Here is an 11,774-nt window from a genome sequence, read left to right on the forward strand (position 1 = left end):
TTTCTAATTGCTTTGAAGCCTACTCCTTGCAAGACATAATTTTAAATTGGCAATCTTTTTGTCAACTGGAAGATTAATCGAAGCATCAGAAGTAGAGACAGCAGCTTCGCTTTCTTTAGTACTCTTATTTGTCTTAGCTTCTTGATGTAATTTAGATTTCTATAGCCTAGTTCTATATTTTGTTCGGTTGCAACATTCAGATTGTATTGCTTCATTAGACTACTTTTATTTTAGCCTTTGTTGGCATTCTCAATTTGTTGGATATGATGAGGGTGTTATGGGGGTGTCAACCTAGTTGAGATGCCTTGGTGCACCTACTGATCCTTTGGTTTCCTGATTGATTTCCTTGTATTTGCCTTTATTATCAAAAAGGTTGTTTCCTTTTCAAAAAATACAAGAGGGAGACTCTATTTATAGAGAATTAGAAGAATCCTAAGAGGATAACTAAAAAGAAGTTAAAAACTAATTGGGTAACTAAAATGTAAATCAATCAAGGATTAACCAAGATTAATTTGAATTTACCAAATTATCCAATCATATTACATTAGAAACCTAGCTACCCGTACTTTCAAGTGGGTTGGAAATCCTCTCCTCCAAGCAAAGCTTGATCACCAAGATCCTGCCTCCTCTCACAAACATAAAACCCCTCTTAAACCCCTAACAACCTTTCATGGTCCCCACTTCTTAACCAATTACATAATTCCCACTCCCTAATCCCTCATTCTCTCAATAATTCCCTTCTTACCCTCACGTTGATAAGTATTTATAATTGGGGACCTTACAATTCCATTCACAGAAAATTCCTTTTCCCATCTGGTTATGTGGGTGTTACGATGGAAACGTAGTTTTGGGAGTATGTGTGTGGGGATAGATACCTTGAGCTTTCAACTCTGTTAAAAATAGTTCAGTGGTTGATGCCTTAGTTCTCTTAGGGAGCTCTTCCTCTCTGTGGCTTGGTTTTTGTCCTTTTTTGTGTAATAAGGAAACAATGGATGTCATGGTGCTTTTATCTTTGATTGTTATAGTTCTATTGTTAGGTTTTCCATTATTGTTAATATCTTGTTATATTTTCCTTTTCTATGCTTTGTACACTTGCATATATTCATATTTTTGGTGAATGAATAGAGTATCTTGATTCTCTCTCAAATCTAAGAATTTTACATGATATTAGAACCCTCTAAACAAACTTAGGGTTTTGTGAACCTTAGGATTCGAGAATTTAGAACCTGTTTGTGTTACATCTAGGGTTTTGTGGAGGGGTGAGTTTACACTTTTGCTCATAGCCGTCGTCTTCGCTTCGTTCACCACCGTTAGTCTCCGCCGTCGGGAAAAAAAAAGTAGTTTTTCGACATTGCCCAGTCTGTCGAGGAGCCCAACCGCCAATCTACATAACCCTAAAGTCCGAATTCCATTTGACCAGCGTGTGAGCTCACATGCCACTTTTTCCCTTTTGTCGTCGATCCACGCGTCGGCGCGTGTGGGCGCGTGCGCCACCTGTTTCGGTTCGTTTTCGTTTCCTTGGTTTTGTTGACTCTTCTTTTTTGTTTGGGCTATATACTCACTGTTTTAAAGACATCTCTTCGATAAATCAGGGTTTGATTCTCTTCTGTTCGGTGTTTATTTTTTTGAGGTAATGGCGGATAAGAAACCAGTAGTCATGTTTGAGATGGTTCCTATGGTATCAAAAGTAACTGAACACAAGTTGAATGGATTCAACTACTATTCATGGAGATCAAATGTTCGCCATTTTATCAAGAACATGGAGATGGATGATCATATCATGGAAGAGCCACCGATTGACGCTAATAAAAAAATTTGGTGGCGGGACGATTCAAGAATACTTCTACAAATCAAGAATTCTATTGACCATGAAATCGTTGAACTAGTAAATCATTGCGAATCAGTCCAGGAACTATTGGAATATTTGGATTTACTTTATTCTGGGAAAAAGAATATTAATAGTGTTTGATGTTTGTAAGACTATCAACTTGATGAAGGAGAAAAATCTCTTACAAGCTACTTTATGGAGGTTAAAAATACATGTACAGAATTCAATGCCTTAGATGCCAATCAACACGGATCTAAAAGTTCTAATGGCTCAACGTGAAAAGTTGTTTATCATGAGTTTTTTAGTAGGTCTTGCACCTAAATATGAGATGGCCAAAGATCCAGTGTTGTCAAGTTCAAATATCTCATCGTTGGATGAAGCTTATACTCGAATACTTTGTACAGAGAAGACACAAGCAGTTATGTCATCTGATTCTAGAAGTGCTTTGATTGGGCGCACAAATGATTACAGACGTAATGGGGGGGTTGAATCAAATAGCTCCAAAGGTCATTTCAATAACCAAAGATCAAATCCAGGAGGTGGTGTTTGCTATTACTGTCATAAACCTGATCATACGAAACGTGAATGCAGAAGATTGATGAATAAGAGTCAGATGGTGCCATCACCCTCTGCATATGACGCTTCTACTCCTGATAATCTTGACGAGTAAATTACGATTTCTGTAGAGGAGTTTGCTAAATTTCAACAATGAGGGCATCATCTTCTACTCCCATTACGGCCATCGCAGAGACAGGTAACATTTTTAAATGCCTTCTTTCCTCCACGTCAAAATCGGTCATTGACTTTGGCGCTACAGATCATATGTTAAGTAACCTCAGTTTATTCTCTAACCTTTGTACATCTACCTCTTCACCTAATATCACTATAGCTGATGGAACCTCCACTCCTGTTTTAGGATTAGGAACCATCCATCTTACTGAATCAATTTCTTTATCGATTTGGAGGTCTTTACGTCTTTGAACCACAAACACCTACAGCTATCACATGCTCTAGCGTATCGTCTCCCTTTGAAAAGCATTGTCGTTTGGGTCATCCATCTATCTCTGTGTTAAAGAGTCTTCGTCCACAACTTCAACATTTGTCTTCTTTAGATTGTGAGTCATGTCAGTTTGCTAAATTTCATCGTTTGAGTTTGTATCCTCGAGTCAATAAATGAGGTAGTGCTCCTTTTGAATTAGTCGATTATGATGTTTGGGGTTCATGTCTTATTGAGTCCAAAAGAGGGTTTAGATATTTTGTTACATTTGTTGATGACTATTCTCGTGTTACGTGGTTATATTTAATGAAAGTTGTTCTGAGTTACTTTCTCATTTTCTTAACTTTCATGTTAAAATTCGAACTCAGTTTAGTGGTGCTCTTAAAATCCTACGGAGCGATAATACTAAGGAATACTTCTCTCATGCACTCAAGTCTTATTTAGATGCCCATGACATTCTTCATCAATCTTCTTGTGTCGATATTCCATCTTCAAAAATCTTTGTATGGATTGAAAGAAAGTCCTCATACATGGTTTGGTAAGTTTAGTCAAGCACTCGAATGTTTTGGTATGAAGAAAAGTGCTTCTAATCATTCTGTATTCTATCGACGATCTAATAATGGTATTACTTTGCTTGTTGTGTATGTTGATGATATCGTTATCACTGTAAATGATATATCAGGTATATCTTCTCTCAAGACTTTTTTCAGGGTCAATTTCATATTAAAGATTTGGGACAATTGAAGTATTTTTTGGGTATTGAAGTAATGAGAAGTAAGAAAGATATTTGTCTGTCACAATAGAAATATGTAGTACTCCGATGATACTGAATGTGCAACTTGCTAGAGAAGGAGAATTATTTAAAGACCTTGAGAGATATAGAAGATTAGTTGGAAAGTTGAACTATTTAACAGTGTGAGTAATATGAGTTAGTTAATATCTTCTCCTACAGTGGATCATTGGGCTGTAGTAGAACAAATTCTATGTTGTCTAAAAGCTACACCTGGACGTGGGATCTTATATAAAGATCATGGTCATACAAGGGTTGAATGTTTTTCAGATGCTGATTGGGCTGGATCTCGAGAGGATAGGAGATCAACCTTTGGATATTGTGTTTTTGTAGGAGGAAACCTAATGTCATAGAAAAGTAAGAAACAGAATGTAATTTCTCATTCAAGTGTTGAGTCAGAATATAGAGCTATGACACAATCCGGGTGTGAAATAGCGTGGATTGTAACGACCCTAGTTTCCTACAACATTCTAGGACGCTACTTCATACATGCATAGGCTCAATCGTACAATTTCTTTTAAATCATCAAATTTAAGAGCCAATATTTTATTTAATAATGCTCAAATGAGCAAGGATGGGTAAACATAATTAAATAATAATAAATAAACTAAAGCAAAATAAAATAAAATAATTTACCAGTCGGGGTACCCCTAGTTTCTACTATAACAAATGTTTGAAATTAAGTAGTCAAATAATAAAATTGATATATTTTGCATAAAAGTGAAAGACGCCCAACTCCTAACCCAGATTTCAAAACACAATACTATATACGAAAGCAATGAATCGTCCTAATGGCCAGGTCACGGATCTCTCTTGTCATGCACCAGTCTGTCATTACTCTTATCTGAAAAATAGGGAGAGAAAAGGGTGAGTATAAAAATATACTCAGTAAGCGGCCCACTCAGTGATCTATTAGTATATCCATTGGACCAAAAATGCACAAGGGTATCATAAACATAGGCATAGGCATAGGCATAAGGGGCGAACCCGAAGACACGCTTTCATAAGTAGTGACACAAAGGTCACAGCATAATTACAAGTGGTGATCCCAAAAAGGACACTCTACATAAGCATAGGGTGTGGCCCCGAAGGCTCACACATGCGATGTGCATGGCCCAATGGTATACTAACAGTAACAGTCACTAAAATCTTATATGGACATAAGCTTACAAACATCCAGTACATAATTAAACATAAGCATGCAATTAAGGCCATGACTCAACATCAAACTTTAACACCGTCACCCATACTTCAATCGACTATTTCACAGTCTACTCATAACTCATACATCAGTACTTACTCATAACTCATACATCAGTACTCAAACATCAGGCCTTAACACATTATATCCATGCTTCAACCTTATCACAGTATCTCTTTAATCCTTAAATCCAAATTCATCACAGTAAGAATACTTCAAACTCAACACATCAAATTCAGCACAAAACCCATAGCAGATTTCATCACAGTTTCAGATTTCATCACAGTTTCACATATGACATAAAAATATTTCTCAGCAGGCCTAACAACATCCTAGGGCAACCAGCAGTAAACTACTTACCTCGGGGTAACGCACTGTCCCAAAACAAGATCTGACTCCGCTCGAGAACTCCCTTCACCGACACGTTCCTGAAACCAATCACAAATTAGGCCCTAGAACCCCAAAAGATAGTGAGCTGCCAAAAGGGAACCGGAACTTACCCCGAACAGTAGGATCAGGCGAAACCAACCGCGAATCGGCAACAACCGACATTGTTCTGGTGTGCAAACGAACGAGGTGAGCTCTGACGCGCGTTGGGCTTCGACTATCGATGGAACACTGACGTGCGGCGGACGAACAGAGGCAGAAAAGGCGCTCGGCACGACTGGGACTCGCGCGGGTGGAACTTGCGTGGCTGGAGCTACCTTGTCGATGAACGGCGCGGTGAAGAGCTACCCAGTCGATGAACGGAAACAAACGACGCGGCGAAGAGCTACCCTATCGACGAACGGAAACGGACGGCGCACGGCTTCGCTACGTACCTTGTCGATGAACGGAGAGGCGACCGACGAAGAGCTGGCGCTGGTGCGGACGAACGGTGGAGAATGGTGACTATGGCAGGGGGCGGCTGGAGGAGGAAGAAGAAGAAGAAGGAAAAGAGAAAAAAAAAAAAAGACACTTTTTTTTGTCTTTTTGCACGCATCCCAAGGCTTTTTTTTAAAACCCTACTTTTTTTTAAAACCCTACTTTTCTTCCTACAGAAAAAAAAAAAAACTTTGGGACGTTACATGGATACACCAACTTTTATCTGAGATGGGTTTCAGCGTTACCGTGCCAGCTAAATTATGGTGTGATAATCAAACTACACTTCACATTGCATCCAATCCAGTGTTTCATGAACGAACTAAACATATTGAAGTGGATTGTCACTTTGTTCGCGAGAAAATACAAGAAGAGTTAATATCTATAGGATATGTGAAGACTAGAGAACAGTTGGGAGATATATTTACCAAAGCTATAAATGGAGCAAGAATAAGCTATTTATACAACCAGTTGGGCATGATTGACATATTTGCTCCAGCCTGAGGGGGTGTTATAAAATATATTTAAACTAATATATACAGTTGTCCTTTATTGTAATTTTGTATATCCTAGATTAGGGTTTCTCATTCTCCTATATATATATATCTTTTATCTAATTAAATAATAAGAAATTCATTCTCCAAAAGTAGAAGAAACTAATATTTCATCACCCACCCTCATTCACTCATTTGTTCTTTCTGCTGCCGTAATGATTCCTCCTTAGATATTTGGGAGTTGGGAGGGACATAAGCTGCTCTTTCATAGAAGTTCGGAGTTGTTGTAAAGGCCAAGAGTCTTTAATGGGATGTTTGGGGTAAGAAGTAGAGTTGTTTAGTCTGGGGAGTTTAGTTGTAGGGCTCACAATGTAAGGAGTTAATAAGTTATGGAGTTGATGTTTTTAGTTGTATGGCTCACAAGCTTCTTGGGCCAAACAATTAGCGGAATTATCAACTCCACTTCCTCTCAACTCCTACTCCCACCCCTGAGAGTCAACCTTGCAGATTTTTTTGGCATCTTTTGATTTTCAAATTTTCCTTATAATGTGATAACAACTTTTACTATGCTTCTTAGTGGTTTGTGATTAAAGAGAGAACCGTTTGGAGGCACGTGGTTTGTGATTTATTTTAAGAGGTTGGAAAACAATGAGTACAAATACATTTAGCAAAAGGACTATGTTGTAAAGAAAGATGCAATCAATCCAAAGAAGCATAAACCTTGGATGGAAAAGTCATCAGAGAACTTAGAGAGAACGCCAAGTGGAGACGATATCCGAGCAACTTCGAAGCAAACAACCCAATCAATTACTTTTCTTGAAAAAAAAAAAAAAAAAGAAAACTCTGGTTTCTCTTGAACCAAATTTTAGCAAGGAAGGCTTTCACAGTTCAAGTCCTCAAGAATAGCTTGTTGCACCCTGAAGATTGTTTTCTCACAAACACCAATGCCCTCTTTGCTATCCCATTCAATTAATGTGTCCTTGATAATGATCACTGCTTTGGCGGCTGCCTCAAATGCATCCTCTTTAATAAAGCCTTGTTGAATTAGTTTAAACGGTCACCATTATAAATCTTCACAATGAGAAGACATTTGAAAGGTCCAGTTACAGCTCGAATTCCAGCCAAAATTGAAACGACTGGTGGAGAGGCAAAAACAACCTACAAATAGCTGCTGTTTGCATTCTTTCCCTGATAAATCCACCATGTGAGGCTCATTTCCACTTCCACTCCCACGTGTCCTATTTCTTCTTGGTTGTTGAACTTGAATCCATCAAGTAATATTAAAAACTCCTCCAACATACCAAGGATCTCCGATTTAAAGAAATAAAGATTTCGGTTCTTCCCATCAGAAATCCCTTTCACAGTAATCATTTGGATCAAATACATTGGTAATCTAACAAAGCTCTTTTTTTTTTTTTTTTTGAAGAACTGAAACTTCAATAGACAAAGAATAACCCCCCTTTATAAATTCCACAACCTGGACTTCAGATTCATCCCACAAAATTAGCATACCACCAGATCTGCCCCATGCTTCCACTTGTGCAAGTTGTACCCAATTAAATTCCACAAAAGGTAGTCTACCATTAAGTAGTCCATTTGGAACTCTACTTAGTGGTAATTCTTGAAAAGTTAGGGTAGAAAAGAAAAAAACACCAGAGTTACATGGAAAATCCTAGACCAGGGAGAAAAAAACTACGATAAGAGTTTTTATTTTAATTCAGATACTCAGTACACATTACAGGGACTTGTATAAATAACCAAACAGTAAGAAACCCTAGACTGTAGACACCACATAAAAGACCAAAATGCCCTGAGGGCTAAAATACAATTTCAACATTAATAATTATAATGACTTAAAAAAAAAAAGAGAAGCTTTTATTTTGAACACACTTTTAGAGGGAGTTTATTGTTTTTTAATTATCATTATTCGACTTTTCTATACACAGATTAGAAAATTTATGGTAACCCTGCCTTTCTTGGTGGGGGAGGTACACTTCTATTATTATTATTATTATTATTATAGGCTTCATATCAGATAAGGAAAAGATACTCATTTGACAATTGCGTGCACTTATGGATGGGGCAGCCAAAGAAAAGGATTTAATTCTCTTGCTGGCTATTGTAATTTGTAGCTTAGGTTCGCAAGTGTTGATTTGGAGCTTCACACTAAATATGTTCCTGGCGAGCCAGAGTTAATCTATGCGGTTGACCAAAGAGTGTGCAAACAAACACAAGTGATACCTCCTTTAGCAGATGATAAATTCCTATGTAGTTTCAGCCATATTTTTGCAGGTTCGTTTTCAAACATTTATCAAATATTTGATATGAAAACTCCTCCATTCCATTTGTTCCATATTATAAACTAGTCATAACTTTTGTTGGTCTTTCCTTTAGGTGGATATGCTGCAGGATACTACAGTTACAAGGTATTCATTTTTTAACGAGCCATGATCATTCTTTTTTGACTTGGTCATGTTGCAAAGCAATATTCTGTATTGGCTATTTGTTTTCTAAGATATTTATTATGATGGAATAACTTAACTTTAAATATTGATGATTGTGTAACTCACGGATGTTTGAGAACAACTTTAGTTGCTTTAAAGAACTGGCTATTCGTGAGAACAAATTATTGGAGAAACAAAGAATAACTCCCAAAGTAGTTTATCCAAAAATATTTTAACTGCTTTATTGTTCTAGAAAATTGAGAACTTCTCCACAGCTCCCTGGTTTATAACGGTAGTCAAATAGACAAGTACAACCCTTGGGAGGGAAAAAAAAAAGTGGGGAACCTCGCTGGTTTTTGAAATTCGACGTTAAAATATGTTTTCACACCATTAACCGACATCGATTTATCTCATTCTTTAAAGAAGAGATCAACGTTTCCAAATTCTTTTGCTCCATGCAAGTCAGACGACTCAAAGGTGGGGAGAAGAGCCCTTACTAAGTTGATTCAATATTTACTGCAATCCGAAAAGGAAATCCCAATCGGACCCTTGTTCCCCATTACTAGAAGGTGTTCAACTTCTAGAGAAGTTACTTTTGCTTCTATTCTAACACAAGATTCCCTCATTATATGGAAAAAGAACCCGTATCATTAATTATAATTTTGCAGATGAACTTTTCTTAGAATGTACTAGAAAGAGTACCACTAGTTGTCATCCTTCCTACCTTAAGTTGTATTCCTTTAAAGCTGTTGTTTATCTTATATTAAAGCTTGCCACATGCTTCTCAAAAATGTTTTTCATTGTTATTCAAAAAAATTTCTTTGACCATGTTTTCTAAAATCATATGGTCAGACACATGGGTGAAGGTTGCAAATAGTCCATTGTGATATGGACAATCGTAGTTCAAGAGTGGCTAACTTATTTGTTGGCAAGATCAAGTGCTTCACAATTGCTTCATGATTCTCGTGTAAGCAAGCACACTTGATAAGTTTTTATATACATTGTCTTTATCACAAAAGACAAATTTTACAATCTATTCTAATATTGCTGTAAAGTGTTCGAACGCGTGGGACTCTTTTCTCCAATCTGATATTTTTCTCCCTTTAAATCTTACTCTTAACAATCTTATGTATTGCAGTGGGCGGAGGTTTTATCTGCTGATGCCTTTTCTGCGTTTGAGGATGCTGGGTTGAATGATATCAAGGTACGTTGGAATGGGGTTATCATTTCTATTGACCGTGTTCTTGAATTTGATGTTTACTTCTCAAATATCCTATCTACGCTGGGCTTGTCTTCATTGAGATTGGCTTTACTTCAACATCTACTATAGTCTTAGAGTTTGAGGTTGCCATGTGACTCTATTTTGTAGCACGCCTGATTAAACTAGCAAATGAGTCTACCTCAATCGTCGCATGCATACCTAGCTTTTTTAAGGCATAAGCACAGCGCTTTTTCTGTTTATTTGCATCTGTTTCTTTAAATACTCTCTATTTATTCATTTTTTCTATTCATCTATAGGCTGTAAAGGAAACTGGGCATAGATTCCGAGAAACCATTCTTGCTCTTGGAGGTGGAAAAGCTCCATTAGAGGTTAGACAGTTAGATTTCATTTTCTGTACAAGTAATCATTATTGAAGTTTGCCATCTTTTTCTGCTCTCTTTCGAAGTTTTGTTGATGATGAAACGTTAACGAAGTAATGGAATATTGCAGAAACTTGGCAGAAATTGTCAGAACTGATATTTATATGTTTTTTTTTAAATCAAACATTGATATTTCTATGTTAGATACAAACTCGTCTTAGTTTTGATCCAATATATTGTAACAAACATTTTTAATACATCACAGTTGAAGAAAGGGAAGCTAGAGATGTGGTCAATATTGACTAACTGAAGGGTATACATTGTGGTGTAGGTTTTTGTTGAATTTCGAGGGCGGGAACCTTCTCCAGAACCACTGCTCCGGCACAGCGGCCTTTTGTCTGGCGTAGGGACTGCATGATTTTCACTTCATTCCATGTTTGATGTTTTACATGCTTCTGTTCTGCTTTTCATTGAATACTTCTGTACCAATAATTGATACTTCATTCCCCTGTTTGGCCAAATTTTTAGTTTATTCTCTCAGATTAAGGAGACATTGTCGCCATTCCACAGTTTTTTTAAAATTAATTTTTTTCTTTTGAGGTAATATTTATTTCAAATTATCCCACTCCATTTCACATGTTTTTGTCTTGTTTGAGGAGGTTGTCTCAACTTTGAATGATGCTTGGAGGGTGTTTCGGTATTATAATAATTATTGCTATTACTTAGCCAATCTTGAGGGACTAACTGTAATATTTACTGAAAGTACATTACTAAAATTAAGAAAAAAAAATCAATAAAATATTGCTCACTGTTTTCAAGTAAATAATGATTGTGCACGCCTAATTGCCTGCATAGTGGAAAACTTCGGTCAAAATCTTGAAATTTCAATTCAAATTTCGATAGGCTTGAACTTGACATGGAGTGATTTTCTCCCGATTTTGTCAAATATCTCAGAATTTCTATATTTTCATTGAAATTGAGGTTTTTTCTATCTTCCCATTTTTGTTTTGTTTTTGTTTTATGTTTTTGCAATTACCTATGCTGTTTTTTCTCTTAAATTGGATATTTTTTCTTAACTTCATTAACTTTTACATCATTGATAGGAGTTTTTGTTTCTTTTATCATTCAAAGTTTTTATTTTTAAAAAACCAAAATTGAAAAAATTCATAATTTATCCGATAAATACTTCTATCAAATCATTTTTTCCATACCACTTTCAAATTACAAGTTTTTAAGGGCTATTTGGGGGTCCAACATGAGAGGTATAACATGAATTGGTATATCATCTCAGTGTTTGGGGATTTATTATCTTATCTCACCAATTTAAATTGTTTGTGGGTTCATTTTTCTTTTGTGTTTCGTATTTCACCATTTCATTTTCCTCCATGTTTTGTTCATACTCAATCATATTTGATCATACTCGATCGTTCATACTTGATCATCCTCGATCATACTCGATCGTATTTGTTCATACTCGATCATGCTTGAATATACTTATGAACATATTTGATCATACTTGATCGTTCATATTCGATCACGCTTGAACATATTCGATCATACTTGATTGTTCATATTCGA

At 36.5% G+C, this 11,774-nt stretch overlaps 1 protein-coding gene across 1 annotated transcript in view; it reads left to right on the top strand.

Moving 5' to 3' along the window:
- LOC120083940 (probable cytosolic oligopeptidase A) overlaps positions 1-10,833 on the top strand; it is a 65,869-nt gene extending 55,036 nt beyond the window's left edge. The window contains 5 exon segments of the mRNA XM_039039851.1: positions 8,304-8,463; positions 8,566-8,597; positions 9,754-9,819; positions 10,134-10,205; positions 10,528-10,833. Of these exon segments, the coding sequence (XP_038895779.1) occupies positions 8,304-8,463; positions 8,566-8,597; positions 9,754-9,819; positions 10,134-10,205; positions 10,528-10,614 (417 nt within the window). The 3' untranslated portion in view covers positions 10,615-10,833.
- Positions 10,834-11,774: the final 941 nt, after the last annotated feature.

This window comes from Benincasa hispida, chromosome 1, assembly GCF_009727055.1.
Source record: "Benincasa hispida cultivar B227 chromosome 1, ASM972705v1, whole genome shotgun sequence".
NCBI lineage: Eukaryota > Viridiplantae > Streptophyta > Magnoliopsida > Cucurbitales > Cucurbitaceae > Benincasa > Benincasa hispida.